Source organism: Mixophyes fleayi, chromosome 4 (genome assembly GCF_038048845.1).
Source record: "Mixophyes fleayi isolate aMixFle1 chromosome 4, aMixFle1.hap1, whole genome shotgun sequence".
In the NCBI taxonomy this organism is placed as follows: Eukaryota; Metazoa; Chordata; class Amphibia; order Anura; family Limnodynastidae; genus Mixophyes; species Mixophyes fleayi.
Window position 1 is genome coordinate 313874272 of NC_134405.1, and position 16178 is coordinate 313890449.

The 16178-nt window shown below is 39.1% G+C and overlaps 1 protein-coding gene across 1 annotated transcript in view; it reads left to right on the forward strand.

Moving 5' to 3' along the window:
* LOC142152940 (proton-coupled amino acid transporter 1-like) overlaps positions 1 to 16178 on the forward strand; it is a 46454-nt gene that overhangs the window by 10027 nt on the left and 20249 nt on the right. Inside the window, exons 5-8 of the mRNA XM_075210094.1 lie at positions 451 to 546; positions 1954 to 2038; positions 3913 to 4131; positions 6976 to 7074. Of these exons, the coding sequence (XP_075066195.1) occupies positions 451 to 546; positions 1954 to 2038; positions 3913 to 4131; positions 6976 to 7074 (499 nt within the window). The remainder of the gene's footprint in view (positions 1 to 450; positions 547 to 1953; positions 2039 to 3912; positions 4132 to 6975; positions 7075 to 16178) is intronic.

Here is a 16178-nt window from a genome sequence, read left to right on the forward strand (position 1 = left end):
TTCTTAAAATAAAATTGCTTTGCTGCATGGCCTAGTAACAAGGCGTCTGAGATGTGGGCAGGTTTTGAATGTTCCGAAAATGATAGAGGACTGTGCACACATCGGTTTGAATGGCCAGCTTGGTGGTAGTTTGAGGCCATTTTTGTACATAGTAACCCATTTCAATCCTTGCATTGAGATCAATCAGTGTGTCAATCACCAGGACTCCTAGAAAATCTAATGATCTAGATCTGTCCCATTTGTTAGCAAGTGTGTACGGCCAGCATGGATGTAGAACCAGTTGATCTGCTAATGTCAGGGCATCTGTAGTCAGTCCAGCAATGTAAGATATTAAATCACTTATTGGAGACCTATGTTAGACTCTGAGATCAATGTTCAAAGAACATTCAAAATCCACTTTTGTGGTGTTTATCTATCTACTCTGTGCTAATATTATGTTTCCTCTTTAAGGAACCAACTTCCATTTGTGGACTACGGAGATGCTGTGATGTATGGTATGGAGTCTACCCCGAGTCAGTGGTTACGGACACACTCCATCTGGGGAAGGTACACTATGATTTCTTCTGTGTCAGAGATCAGTGCATGCTCTGTTCTCTGCAGCTAGGGCTTACTGTACAACTGAGCCAGAGTTTAGATAGATTGGGGGCACAATAAGTATATAAGGGTTAATTCAAGAAAAGGTATACAACCAGGTAGTGTATATGGGGAGGGACTGAGAAGTAAAGGGGTTTCTCTAATAAGTCCCTTTATTCAGAGGTATGGGGAACAAATTATTCATATTAATATATTAAATAATGCAGCGTTTCATGGGAACATACCACTTTTGCCAGTTATGGTTATACTGGTACAAGGACAACATATTGATATTACGGTGATACTGTTTTCGAATCCCCATTTTGGTTCACCATTCCGGTGTCAATTCCTTCTGCTCTGTGGCGTGGATAAGTATAATAAGGAAGAATTTTGGATGGAATAAAAATATTTCAGGGTATATTTAAAGCCACATTTGGCTGCAGAAAGCTGGCAAAAATTCTACACCCAAATGCTGAATTAGGTGAATAGTCTGTGGAACACTTTTAGATATTTTGCTCATGTCTATGTTTGAAAAGTAGGCCAGCTCATTGTAGGGGCCAAAGCCTATACTTCTACATTGACCTGTACAGAACAGTCACTTTGAATTGTATGTTTGGTGATCGAGTGGCCAGGAGCCATAATTTAAGGGTTCTTCACCTTTTTACTAGAACTTGAGGCAGTCATTGATAGCTGGGCTCCAGGTGTGGAGCTATCCACTGCAGCCTGCTACTGCCATATTAAGCGGACATTGATAAATGTCTGTTCAGCTCACAGTCCGCTGTAAACATTTATCTAAAGATGCTGCGTGGGTAGAGTTAATGATATGCGTCGTTCACATAAGGAAAAGATCTTGGTGGTTTTTGCTGCTTTTTGCTTTCTCTTTTACCATATTGGGATAAATATATTTGATATAGGACTGCACTTGTGAACAGGATGATTAATAGAGAACATGGTGAAAATAAGTACAGAAAAGATGGCTTACAGCAAAGTTAGTACAGCCCCACCAAATATACCTCCTACATTTATTTTGTGACTTCTAATGCCTGTACCAGTTATGTGTAATTCCGTTAGAGGTTTGCCTGTTTACCATTTTACTTTTTATTCTTTTAATTTTCTTTGCGTTCAGCAGCATGTGGTATCATGCTAGCACATCGTAGGATTATGTAGGAGGACCGGACCTGATGAATCAGAGATTCATCTATTTTATTTCTGGTTCACACGAGCACACTAGTAAACAGCATTTTCTACTGATCAAATAAGGTTTGTTTTTAGATTGATTAGATTTCTATTTGCTGAGAGGCAGTTATGTACATCTCTGGATAGGTAGGTAATCCTAATATCTGTAGATCTAATGGTCTTTGTGTGTTCTGTGTCTTCTAGGTGGATTGTTGGGTTCTTCCTCATTCTCACCCAGCTGGGGTTTTGCTGTGTTTACTTTGTGTTCCTGGCTGACAATGTAAAACAGGTACTGATTAATGCAAATGTTTACACCCGTGTAGGACTACTTACCAGTGAATTGAGGTTCCCTTATTCATTTCTCTTCCGAGTTTGCTTTACCTGTATGTTCCCACATGCAGACATTGGGTTTCATTTAGCGTTGGGAGCAAATCAAAAAAGGAGCAAATTTGCACCTTGGCAAAGGGGGATAGGGTGGGGGTTATATTTAAACCAGTGGTCAGGGAACAGGGGTAAATTACCCCAAATGGGGTAAAAATGAAATTCCTGGGGGTAATGCTGCCAATTCACATGCTGTCAGTTGGATTGTAGACCCCTTTAAATGTGAATTGCTGTTGTACCAGAAGAGCCTTGAGGGTTGGCAGAAGCACTTCTTTAGCATTGATGCAATAATGAAGCACGTATTGCATTTGAAAACAAAGCAGATCTGTCATATTTTTGGATGTCAACAGCTGCAAAGGCATTCAAACTGCACATGAGGAGGCAGACAAAAAGTTGTTGCCTTTTGCAACAACCTACCTTTGCAAACAAGGATTTTCCACTCTAACGAACTTAAAAACAAAGCAGAGAAATCGATTAGACGTTTAAGACTGTATCCAAATTGGTCTGACATCAAATTGCTCCAATATTGATGCTCTCGTATCAAAAAAACATAATTTCTCCAAAACCTGAAGTTTTGAAGTTGAAGCTTTCAAAGAAATTTTGAATAGACTCAATAAAAGTTTGAATTCCAATAATTAATAATATATGATTTCCTGCCTTTCAAATCAAGGGGGTAACGTCGGCGTATCTAAATATATTTTGGGGTAAAAGGTAAAAAAGTTCACTGATACCTGATTTAAAATGTGTGGACAGATAGAGGTGGGAGGATGTGTTCTAACTCCACTCTAAATTGCAGTGTAAAATAATACTGCCCAGTATTTGTGTGCTATATGCAAAAGCAGACAGTATTTTCCCTGCTTGCAAAATAAAATGCACCTATGCATTACAACATGGTTTGTCCACGAGGAAATTTGCTCCTTTTGATTTTGGTTTACTCCTGTTAATGAGGCCCATTATGAACAACTTCTCGGCTTGATCTCTACATATTCTTGACGCCACCTTGTGGGGACTAGTGGCTACTGCAAACTTTAAAACTGAAATTGATGTTTTGAGGCTCCACTCCCCTCCTCTTTCTCTCCCTGTAGAGTGGATCGGGGGATTTGGTTGTTAGTCTTGGACCCCCATAATTACTTTAATGTTTCAGAGCCCCCCGGTGGCCCATGTTACCAGTCAGGTGGTGTCTGCACTTAAATATTCATTTGACAAGTTTTGAGTTCTGTTCCCTCATCTCCGTCTGGGAGACTCAGCTCTCTAAGGGGTGTTGGAGTAATCTTTCTCAGATGGGAGGTGGCATGCTTGTGGGAAGGTCTCTTTATGGGTAATGTTGATATTTGTTGGTTCATTTTATAAATATTATTCATTTTCAAGTATGTTCTTAAAATTTGGGGGTTTTGTTGAAGTTATTGGTTTGTGATTGATTTTTTTTTTTTATTATTTGGCTTTATATAAACAACAAACTGGTGGTCTGCCCTAAAGGTCACACTGGGAGTGGTATAAATATTTTTTTTTCTACTTTAGGAAACCCCCTCATGCTAATTAGCTCCCCCCATTCTATGTAATGGTTGGATATTGGACAGGAAGGGATAGATGAAGCGCTGACAGACCTATGTAGTAGCTATAACATTTGATTGGTACCACTGCTCATACCTCCTGTTAGCCCTGTTTATCTAGCTACTACAGGGCTCTATAGACGGCAGAGATCAGCAGTGATTATTAGGTAATGATCAAGTTTCTGACATTATCCCTAACACACACATCTTCTCATCTTGTGTCTCCTCACAGGTGGTAGATGCTGCCAATGGTACCACCAATGACTGTGGTTCCAATATAACGGTAGTGCTGAACAATAGCATGGATTCAAGGCTGTACATCTTGTCCTTCCTGCCATTCCTCATCCTGCTGGTCTTCATCAGGAACCTGCGCTATCTGTCCTTCTTCTCTCTGCTCGCCAACCTGACCATGCTGGGGAGTGTGATCATGATCTACCAGTACATTGCCAGGGTGAGGAACTCCTCCGTTACACCTCCTAATCAGGAGAGTATCTACTGTGTGCTGTACGGAAAACTAAATCTACAATCTAGGTGGCTGATTATAAAATAGATACTATAACATTGACACCAGATCTGAAGATTTTAGATGATATATGCTCTATGGGGAAGCATTTCTTGCATGCATGCTAGACTTCACATGCGATCTGTCTGTGTGTCCAGATCATCTTAAGCATGGCCTGCTAACACTATATACTTGATTATAGAACACCATGGAATACAGATGTTAACAGTTACCACTGGTAAACCATAGACACACCTCTGATAATTGCTTCCCACCAGCTGATTGTCAGACACATAGTCCTCATCTACAACCAGATCAATTAGTGATCTCCACACAGGTCTGGATTGCGTTGACCTTTGGAGAACTTGGGCTAGATTTACTAAACTTCGGGTTTGGAAAAGTGGAGATGTTGCCTATAGCAACCAATCAGATTCTAGCTGTCATTTATTTGGTGCATTCTACAAATTGACAGCTAGAATCTGATTGGTTGCTATAGGCAACATCTCCACTTTTCCAAAACCGCCGTTTAGTAAATATACCCCCTTGTCTTGCACTACATTGTGTTGAGATACAAGTGTGCTCAGAAAAGCTGTGGCCTGCAGAGTGTCATTTGTTTTGTGGCAGCCGGTCCCATTTCATAGCTCTGGTATTTCATGGCAATAGATCAGCAGGGTTCATACAGTAAGAAATTAAATTTTGTCCTCCCCTCGCTGTTACTGTCTCCGTCATATATCTAACTTCATATCTGTGGAACAAACTTGGTTATCCTGTAACACTTTCACAGTCCCAAATATAGTAACTTCCCATATACCAACAGTAGTTGTCTGACATTGTATGTAACTTTATCCACTTTGCTGCAAGTTGTTCTCAACGTGTTTTGTCACTTATTTTATTAGGAATCTTTCAAACACAATAGTGCTGTAATCAGAAACTTTAAACACCATAATGGTCCCTGCACTTACTGACAGGATGTATAGTGTGTGTATAACACAATATCACCCCCAGGACTAAACATCTGTCAGATATCTTCAGTTCAGATAAACTCCCAACCTCTGCATATGTAATTGTGGATATTATATATTTCAACATTATATATTTAAACTTGTATTTTAACTTTAGTGGTACTAAAACTGAAAGGGTTCACTGGTCCTATGAACATGTTTGTACGTTCTTATTAGTGTTGTGTGATCATTTATAAAACAGTATGAAATAATTTTAAATGCAGCTTATTTAAATTTCATGCTCATTGCCGCCAGTCATCAGAATGTAGGGATTATAGAAATATTGTGGAATCCCCTATTTTATGCTATATAAGGGGCCAGGATATATTGGGAGTTGAAGTGTACGTCTAAAAACTCTCCAGACTTCAAGCCCTATGAGGACAAAACCACACAAATCTATATATGGCGGTACACTTGTTCTGAAATCATGAGATCACACATAAACAATATATAAACAGATTACTGAAGGCAAAAGAGAGAATTAACTAGTTTATCAAATACACCGTTTCCAATTTGTTCTACAAGATACAGTGATACATGCCCTATAGAAGTCTTGATGTGTGAATTGATGGCTAGAATCTCTATCTTTAAATCTATCCATTAAATCACTTGGCACTGCCAAAAGTCAGAATTCTTTGCATAATTCCCGTTGACATGCTAAAACTCCCCTCTACTGGAGATCTAGGGTGGTGACTGTGTAAGAATGAGGGTCTTTCCTGATCTTAGCATACATAATGTATAAGTAACCAGTGTTTTGGCCTTGATATATTTACAAGTAAATTTGGTATTTTTAACAAATTGTCCAGTACTGAAGTCGTCCCTGACAATAAGATAATTGTCAACTATAATGCATTACTAACAAAGATATATCACTAAGTCTTGTGCTAGTTAAATACCATTTAGAGGTAACAACCTCTCACTTCCGCCTACAAGACTTCTCCTGCTCTCCACTTATTGAATTCCCTACCACGCTCAATCAGACTTTCCCACAGCCTTAGGGGCATATTCAATTGTTGCCGTTTCCCGCGGCATTAAATATATTACCGTTATTACGGTAATTCTAAGCCAGATTTCAGCTCGCAGCTCCCTGAGCTGTGAGCTGAAATCCAGCGTTAAAGGTACTGTATTAACGGTATTTACGTGCAATATTGCCATAATGACAGTAATGGTGCGCACGCCGCGTTATTTTTACAAGTAACGCCAACAATTGAATATGCCCCTTAAAATCTTTAGACGCTCTCTGAAAACCCATCTAGAGCTTACCTTATCCCGGATAACACTATTCACACTAATGCACACTCACAGCTGTCACAATCTCCACTCTGAGCCACACTCGCTCCTCTCGTTTCAGCTCTGCCCTCTTCCACTTAGAATGTAAGCTCTCTAATAAGCAGGGTCCTTTATACCCTTTGTTTTCATGTCTGCGTTGATTCTGTCTACCTTGTATGTCCCTGTCTTAAGTATGTACTGTTTTCCCTACCATACGGCGATGCGGAGCACTGTGGCGCCTTACAAATTTACGATAATAATAACAATAAATACCATTCCTCTCTTCCTGAATGTTAAAAAACAAAAACAAACATTGCAGCCAGGACCGCTCCCTTCCTCATACACATAAAAATATTGGCTTTGTTTAAAACCATTAAAGGTAATTTTCTCCATTTCCATCACATTTAGTGACAACCAGGTAATCTTGTGTCAGTTTCTATTTATCTGGTTAGCCTCAGGGAAAGCGTTCTTGTTTTATGAGTCTGTTTAAGTGTATTAATTGGATGATGTTCCCTACTTCCAGGATATCCCAGATCCGTCGCATCTCTCTTATGCAGCCAGCTGGAAAACGTATCCTCTCTTCTTCGGAACAGCCATCTTTGCCTTTGAGGGCATTGGAGTGGTAAGATGCTGCGGTTGGTTACTGTACTGAATGAAATGCTTATTGAGGCCAGAAAGTGAGAGATCTAAAGCTGGGTACACACTACAGAAATTTCGACCAACTTTTTATGCCGAGCGATTTTACATGCGATCGATGGTCCGATCGCTCGGTCCATGGACTGCATACACACTAGCCTTGTTTAGGACGATAAAGGGAAGAGCGGACGTCCCTTTAACGACTTTTTACAGCCATGTTGTCGTGAGCAATGACTGTAATTTCGTACTCACTGTTGTGGATCGGTCGGAAGGTTATACACACTACACAACGGAAACGAGATTGGAATGAAAATATTAAACGGTACGACCGTCCAAATGAGGCGATAATCGTCCATTTGGGCAGACTTTCGACCATTGTGTCACTGCACACACTGACCCGACTTTTGAACGAGCCTTCGTATGTCGGCTGTTTGAGCCGATTATTGGACGAAAACAGTGTAGTGTGTACCCAGCTTTAGGTATTGCTCGGTAATTACTAACCAGCTTTTCACCTTACTCGTGAGTATTTGTCCTTTGGGATTCTGTTTCATTAAATTATATAAATGATAATTAAAGAGGTTGCATCGTGAAAAAGTTTCAATCATTTATTGTAATGTATGGGCCAAACGATTGTATTCTAATGTACCGTTTCATCATCGTTAAATCCTATGTGTATATAATGGATATCATTTACTGTGTTTGTCCTCCCCATTGCTGTATTCCTTTTCACCTATTGGTGGGAGTCTACGTCAGAGCTGTCAGTCATGCTCTTATTTAGTCCTGCCCCTCCCTTCCTTCTCTACATCAAAGGAAGGCCCTCCACCAATCACTAGCCAGCTTACTACACATGAATAGTAATAAGTAGAGAGCATAGTTGTGATTTGTAGAGGGATTCCTCTTGATGTAAGGGAGGAGAGGTACTGCGTGACCAGAGCATGATTGACAGCTGTCACATTGACCTGTCTCAATTGGCAGTTCTATGAAGTGTCAGTATGCTAATGAGGTTACTGAGAGGCAGAGCATGAAAGAGGGGACAGACACAGTAAGTAATGTACATTATATTACACAAAAGATTTTATTATATCCAAAATACACATAAAATGCAATCAATTGTTCCAGTCTTATCAATTTTCAATTAATACAGCTGTAGACATTAACCTCATATGTTTACCAGTTGTCTGACCTGATCAGATCTCTGTCTTTCCACAATCCCAGTCCAGTGATAACACATTGCTTATAACCAGTGAGTTCTGATGTCATCGTTTCAATGTTCATTAGGTAAATGTCAATGATTATATTGTCTCTACAGTAAGTTATTGCAGATATTAGACGTACGCTGATTTCTGTGGCCTGTGTAAAACCGATCTGTCCTATAACCCTTGGTTTTATATGGTAATAGAACTCCACTGTGAACTCTAATATCCTTATAATTTGCAATATGAACCACAGAGTCCTTTATCTCATGCTACATTTGTTTGAAATTTAGTCTGCCTGTCTGAGTCCTTTTGATTTCAATTAATTATCTAACTTTTATAAGGCTCTCTTGGGATGCTCACAGTCACCACTTACAAAACAGCCTTTTAAAACGATTTATCTGTTTTCCTTAATCAAGGGGAGTTTTATCGCTTAATGCAAATCTGCCTCTTAAACATAAATACTAAAAGATCTAGGTCTTGAGCTGGAATTGGAGGTGTGGGCAAGTATCTGGGAGACGGCATGTAAAAGCTCATTGGCTACATCCGTTTTAGAAGCTCCCTGTGTAGGTCCGATGCAGTTTGTGTTTCCGTGGTGGTGACAGAGGGGCAACGCTGTTTAATATCTGGTGGGCCTGTCCCAAGTTATTTTGGATCTGAGAGTTTTCACTGCAGTGGACTGTGTCCTTATTTAACTCGCATATGATCCTCAACTGTCCTAATCTTTATTATTATTATTTATTTATTCTAATTATTATTATTTTTTCCCCACTGGTAGAATTGTCCTGGCGATATTTTGGGATAACTGCTAGACTTGAAATATGTAAAGTTAGGGGAGAAGTTAAATTAGATTCTGATAAATTAATAAAGTATGACTTTTCTACACTCAGGCTCAATTCCACTTTGGCATCCCTCGACCCGTATTACTTTCCCCATATTCGAATCTGATTTTGGGGAGACAGGTTAGGGATGTTTTCTATATCTTGGTCTCTTTACTCTCTCTTCTTCCATTTTACTTTCCCCCTCCCTGTACCTTTTTATTTAATCGTTTATTTTTTGTTTCAATTTTTTTTTTAATTTGTCTTTGTATGGTAAAGTTGCTGATATTGTTCTTTGGGTTTGTTCTTCAATGGTAAAGGGTTAGTTTGTTTAAATACCTATTGTTATGCTTATGACTTCGTACCTGCTCTGCTCTTTAAAAGAGCAGATAGAAAGTGAGTGACAGTCACGTTTCACTATTCTGCAAATAACATGTAGTTGCTCTATAAGTAAAACCGCACAACTGCACGTATTCTCTATGAACTGCAAAAACTTGGGCCCCAAACTATTTTTGTTTTAGCATAAGTGCTGCTAATGGTCCCCAGGCACATTTTAAGGGGTCAGCCCATTTCATAATTTGTGGAAAAGCCAATACAAAGATAATTTATGCCCTTTTTTTTTTGTTTTGTTTGCGGATATCCCATCAGATGCGCATAGCAAAAACAGATAGTGCAAAATGCATCATATTATAAATATGGGGGCAAAGCCCAATCTCTGGAACTCTGTATGACATAATTTTAACATGGTGACATAGTAACATAGTTGTTGAGGTTGAAAAAAAGACACCAGTCCATCAAGTTCAACCTATTTGGGTCTCCTGCGATCCCTCTCTTATATTTGAAATTGATCAAGAAAAAGCAACCACCAATCTGTTTCAGTTGGGAAAAATCCCTTCTGACTCAGTATTGCAGTCCTATTTCTCCCTGAATACACTACTGTCCTTCATTTTACTTAACGGTCGTAACCCTGGATACCCTTTTCCACTAAAAATTTGTCTAACCCTTTCTTAAACCTATTAGTTGAGTCTGCCATCACAACCTTCCCTGACAGTGAATTCCATTCTTTCACTGCCTTTACAGTAAAGAACCCCTTCCTTTGTTGGTTGTGAAACTTGCTCTCCTCTAACCTTAGGGGGTGACTGCGTGTCCTGTGTACGGTCCTTGGGGTAAAAAGTTCCCATGAAAGTTCTCTGTATTAGCCCTTAATGTATTTGTACATAGTAAGCATATCCCCTCTTGGATTACTCTTTCTAAAGTAAACATTCCTTTTCTCATAATTAACTTAATGACTCCATTGTTGCCCTTCTCTGAACCTTTTCTAGTTTCAAAATTTTTTTTTTTTTTTTTTTAATATAGCAGTGGTCAGAACTGTTCTTCGTATTCAAAATGAGGTCTTGCCAACGATTTATATAGTGGCAAAATTACACTGTCTTCCCTTGCATATATGCCCCTTTTTATGCATGCCAATACTTTATTGGCCTTTGCAGCTGCTGCTTGACATTGAGCACTATTATTAAGTCTACTGTCTACTAGCACTTCCAAATCCTTTTCCATTATAGATTCCCCTAAATGTATCCCACTTTTTGTGAGGAGAATAAGACTGCTCTCTCTTGTAAATGCTTCTTCTTCACCCCATTATCTTATTTAAATAGTCCCAGTTCATTGCAAAACTAGGCGCACAATGCGCACATAGCCAGCAACACCCCAGATCTGCATAGCTCCTCCTGTCAGCTGCCATCTTGGTCCACAAATCCATGCGCTCGCTTCTCCGTTTAACCTCATTTATATCTAAAATAGTGATGATAGTGCATGACACATCAGTATAGTCACTTTTACATGTAACATGTCTCCGTCACTTACAAAATAAGATTTTTCTGACCTTTCTCAAAGTGCCCGTTTAAAAGTGCTTTCCCATAAAAGTGCAAAAGGTGTCCCTTTGATAATATGCAGAGAATTTCATTCCTTCTGTGGTGAGGTAAAGGCTTTGTCTCCTCCCGCTAAATGGCGCCACCTCCCTAATTCCAGCCTGCCAGCCCATTTAAACAAACTCTTCTTGGAAAATGAAATCTTGTTTTTCCACTTAAGTGCAGAACTTGTGCACGTAATCCGCACTAAGCAAGGAATATCCCCAATATATCATATTCCTCCCATTTAAACTCTGGACAATCTCTGGCCGCCATAATATGCCCTTACATGTACAAAACAATAAATTGGGTGTATTCACGTTAATCTAGTCATGTGATGTCACAAAGCTGTATTTGCACTCTGCTTTTGCAATTGAGCATTCGTGATTTAAAATCCATTAAACAGAAAGCTGTAATAACTTGATAGTGTTGTAACAATGCTGGAACACCATGCCCTATATTTAAAGAGCTTTTTCTACTTTAAATATGAACTTTACTTGATGCCCTCCCTTTTCAATAATAAACTCTTTGGAGGGGATCCCTTTTCCGGGATCTCGGACACTGTTTTTAGCAGAGTCCTGGAATTTACATATAGCCAAGATCTCTTCTGATCATTTGCGGTGCTGCTTGGATCTCTCCATATCAGGAATATCCAACGGATCTAAGACTTTCAGATAGAGGCGTTGTCTCGGAATGAAATTTTTAGTAAAGTACAGATTAAAAGTGGAAGACACTGTTAACCTCATAAAACGGCTAATAAATGGTTTTATATTTTTAGGAAAGGAATTCATAATACCTGTGTTCATATTAATGACTCACACTTTAATGGCTCCTGTTCCTTCCTATGCCCATTCTTGTTGGAAATTAGGCCCGTGGGTCAGCTGAGAGTACAGTATGTGTGATATTAAATTACTGCTCTTGGCTCGAGCGAGGGGCTTACACACATTTACATTGTAAGCACCTTGAGTCGATAATTGCAGATAAATACCTACGTGTGCTTGTATCTCTGTCAGTCTGCTGAAGTCTTTTAGAGCCGTCGGCTACTAAATCCTGCCTCTGATGTGCATTTTACCTATGTAAGTTTAATTCTTAGAAAAGAGCTGTAGATTTAGCGTATTCTTGTCTTTTCAGTGTTTTTCTGTGGCTTAATTGTAAATGTTGTAATTGTCCATATAAAGGCTCTATTACAATGTTCTATTAATTATGTTTTACTGAACCATGATCCATGCAGCTTAGCCTTTAGCTGAGGGCATTGCGTTGATACAATGATGTATGCATAGGAAGTTAATGTGTAAATATATACCATCTAGAATAGAGAACATAAGTTGTGTATTCTGCCAGGATCAGAACTTTGTATTGGTCAGATAAAACCATTGCACCATACATTGGGCTCCCGTCATTTTGGATAAAAATCCAGGACACCCATTGGATCTGACGTTTGCTCAGGCTGTAAAATTCACCCCATACCTTTTTTTTTTTTTTTTTTTTTTTTTTTAATGCAGTCTTCATTCAAAGTATTGTCTCCTGTCAAGCAATACAGAGTATAAAATGTACATACAAAATAAGATACAAACCATAACCACATCATTACACTTCTATGTAAAGTTAACATAACCAGAGATACAAAGGTGATGGGATGGGAGACAGGTAAGGAAGATAGGATTGGGAGGGGAAGAGGTAGAATGTGAATGGGATATATATATTTAAATTGAGTCAATTATGTTCTCAGTCTCATCAGAAAATTCACGTAGAGCCTACATCTTAAACCAGGCCTGGAATAACTCTCAAGCACCAATCGGAGGTAGTCTCCTTAGGCTAACACTAGATATGTGGTAGGCTATAGTCTAGGCTGGATGAGGTCTCAAAGTAACATTTAAGGAGCCTAAATTCTGTGGTTCTTGCCAAAACTCTGTCAAATTAGAGCAACTCCACCAGATATGGATTGGTGTTTCAGATGAGTGACTATATCTCCCGCATTGGTCTGAAAGAATTGGGAACATTTTTATTGTGATTACTTGGGCAACTATTCCACCTAGTGATAAACTTAAAGCCCATTTCTGAGATTGCCTTATGTATGTGAGAGATCTTGTGCCTAGGTTATCTGGGAGCAGTGCAAATATGTTCAAAGGGAGTTCCCATTGAAATGTGCTATTCTGGCCTAAACACTTAATAAAGTGTCTAATTTGGAAGTATGTTCAAAGTTCTTCATTCTGAAGATTCAATTTAAGATCTTCAAAGGCCAGCAGCACTCATAACATTCACCGGCTGGTTGATCCGTAGGGTCTCTGATTTGTAATCTTGATTATAACTGCATACGAGAAAGGCCTGGCGGAAACTCGATAGTGTTTTATTTCCCTCAAGCAGGTCCACAGTTATATGGTTATGGATAACTGAGTGGTGTTTAAAGGGAGGGGAGTTGTAGGTCACCTCTCAATTTCTATCTATATAGTATATCATGATTAAAACTTGCCACCCCACCCGCACTGATCAAAGTCTTTGATGGTATTTTGTAGTTTTTTTTAAAAAAAACAACATTTTAGGGATGTGTATTGGAAGTATTTGCAGTAGGTTGAAGATTTGGGGTAAAATGTTAATTTTGGTTATATTTATCTTCCTATCCACGAAAGTCTACATGAATGCCATTTCTTATCTTCCAATTTAGGTAGGAAGTTTAAATGAAAAAAAATTACTGTCTTTGGTCAGAGCAATTCCCAAGTATGGACTTTAAGAAAGGCGCCACTTAAAATGAAAGGATTGGGATTTAGGGAAGACCACTAGAGGAACCTATTCCATGTCGTATCCATTTAGGTTCATTAGAAATATGATGAAAGTGATCATTAAAGAAAAAAAGAGGGACACAAAGGAGTCCTAACCATATAGCAGAGTCTGTGTAACTCTGGTTAGCACTGTGCATAATATAAACCTGGGCAAAATGTCAAATGATCATCTCTACTTACATTCAAATGTATATTTTACAGCAAGTGGTTAAATAGAAGGGAAAGGGATTATTTGTTATTCAGACAGGAACAATTATTCTTCATAAAGTTGTTCATACAAGTGCTGATCCCCATAACATAAACCAGAGTCTCTCCTCGGGTAATATAAAATGCTGCGGCTATAATTATGTCTGTACAATGCATATTAACTTGCAGTTAAACCTTTAATTGACTAAATATCTCTGTTGGCTGAAGTTCATATTGGTGGTAAAAGAACCCGATTCTTATTTTCTATGTACCTAACACTATTAGTTACAGAAATAAAATTCCCCTATTGGCCGAACAAAGAACATGAGTCTTAAAAGGAAAGTGATAGGTGTATATATATATATATATATAAAAGGCAATTATAGCCCCTATAAAGTAAGGGTCCCTTGTGGGGTCATGGGAAAAGCGGCTCCTTAGCAGGAACTGGATTATACTTGGTGTGATTCCAAATGCTTGATGTATTTTAGAAAGTCATCTGTCTGTTTCTAATGATTACTATTATGGAAATATTGTGGCGTCTGTGTTCAATATTATTAATGTCCTGTAATGTGTTACAGAAGTTATTTTTCTTTTTTTGTCTCTGTCCTCTTGATTAATAATCAGTGTGTGTGTCCACAAGAGCCTTGCACAAGAGTAAGTTCTCATCTGGTGCTCTCTCTCGATCCATGGGACTAGCCTTGTTCTGACTACCCAGACATGGTTAATTAGTGGTTACTCCTACCTATTGTATTTCCGCACTGTGAACAATTGCAGGTGATTGAGACTAGGAACCAGGTACAGAGATAACTGCAGTTTCAAACAAAGACAAAAAATAAATAGAATTGACATATTCTCCTTAAATTTTAAGTTGAATTTTGATATGTGTCCCTTCAAATTTGTCATAAATGTCATTCCACCTTTGAAGTATTTAATTGCCCCACAACTTCCCTTTACAAGGCAGCGCCGCTTTAAATTTTAGCTGTCAATTTGCCAATTTCCGGCTACTTGTACAAATCGGAGTATGATACATTTACCCCCTGATGTCTCAAAAGTGACTCATTCTGGCTGTGACTATAACCAGACTTTCTTAGACTAATTAGACGAATTATCCTCCTGTTTGTCGTCTGTTGCTGTGGTGTCAGTCCCTACATTAGTTGCCCACTGCTTACCAAAGCATTATAAAATACTTCTACTAACATACAAAACCATTAACAAAATTGTACCAACATAAATCTCTTCCCTTGTATCGAAATATCTCCTGACTTGTCCTCTCGGCTTTACCCAAGATCTGCGTCTCTCATTCTCACACTCCATTCCAAGTTACAGCACTTTTTGGGGGCTGCACCCTTTCTGTGTAATACTCTTGTACAATAAGACTTTCTACTCCCCTCCAAACCTTTTAAGCATTGCCTGAAAACTCCTTTCTTCAGACTCCCAAACCACCGTCTTAACCTCCTTAGGCTATTCTACGTGATTACCACTTTTATACTGTGTGACTTCCATCATATAGCCCCACTAAGCACTTAGTCCATTGCAATCTGGCTGGACCAATCTGCAATATGTGGCACTCAACCTCATGTAGCAAGCTCCCACTTCCCTAATGATTGTAAGCTTGCGAGCAGGGCCTACTTCTTTGTAAATATACAGTTTTTGTTTTATGACCGTGTTTCTTCCAGTTGTAAAGTGAAACCCATTCCCAAGCTAAACAGGGTGGGCTGATTCCCACTACAACAAGGGAACCCATGAGCATGGGGACCACATGTCTGGTCAGTGCAGGTGCCTTTATCAGGTACTTCTGGATACTGCTTGGAATTGGCTGAATGACTGTGTCATTCTTGGTTAGTTAAGGTCATTAATTCCAGGGCTCTTAGTGAGTGGTCTAGTGTTGCAGCTTATGTTTTGTTTTTTTCCCATTGGATTACAAAGAAACAAGAGAGATTTATTTTTACTGTTTTGGTGTGATGGGCAGGTGGACCCTGGGTGGGTATGCTGGTGCTTTTGGTTCAACAACTATGCCATTCCAGTCAATGGCTGGCCAGATCATGTAGTTACACAATGACTGGAGGAGTCGGGCTGTAGAAAACATCTGGAGACGGGGTATGAGCTGTTCAGTCCTCCAATGCTCACTGTTGGATGTAGCTTAGTGTCCAACTTTACTGCTCTACAAAACCCAGCACTTTCCAAAGGAGGTCCGTAGAGCCGGCACTTCCAT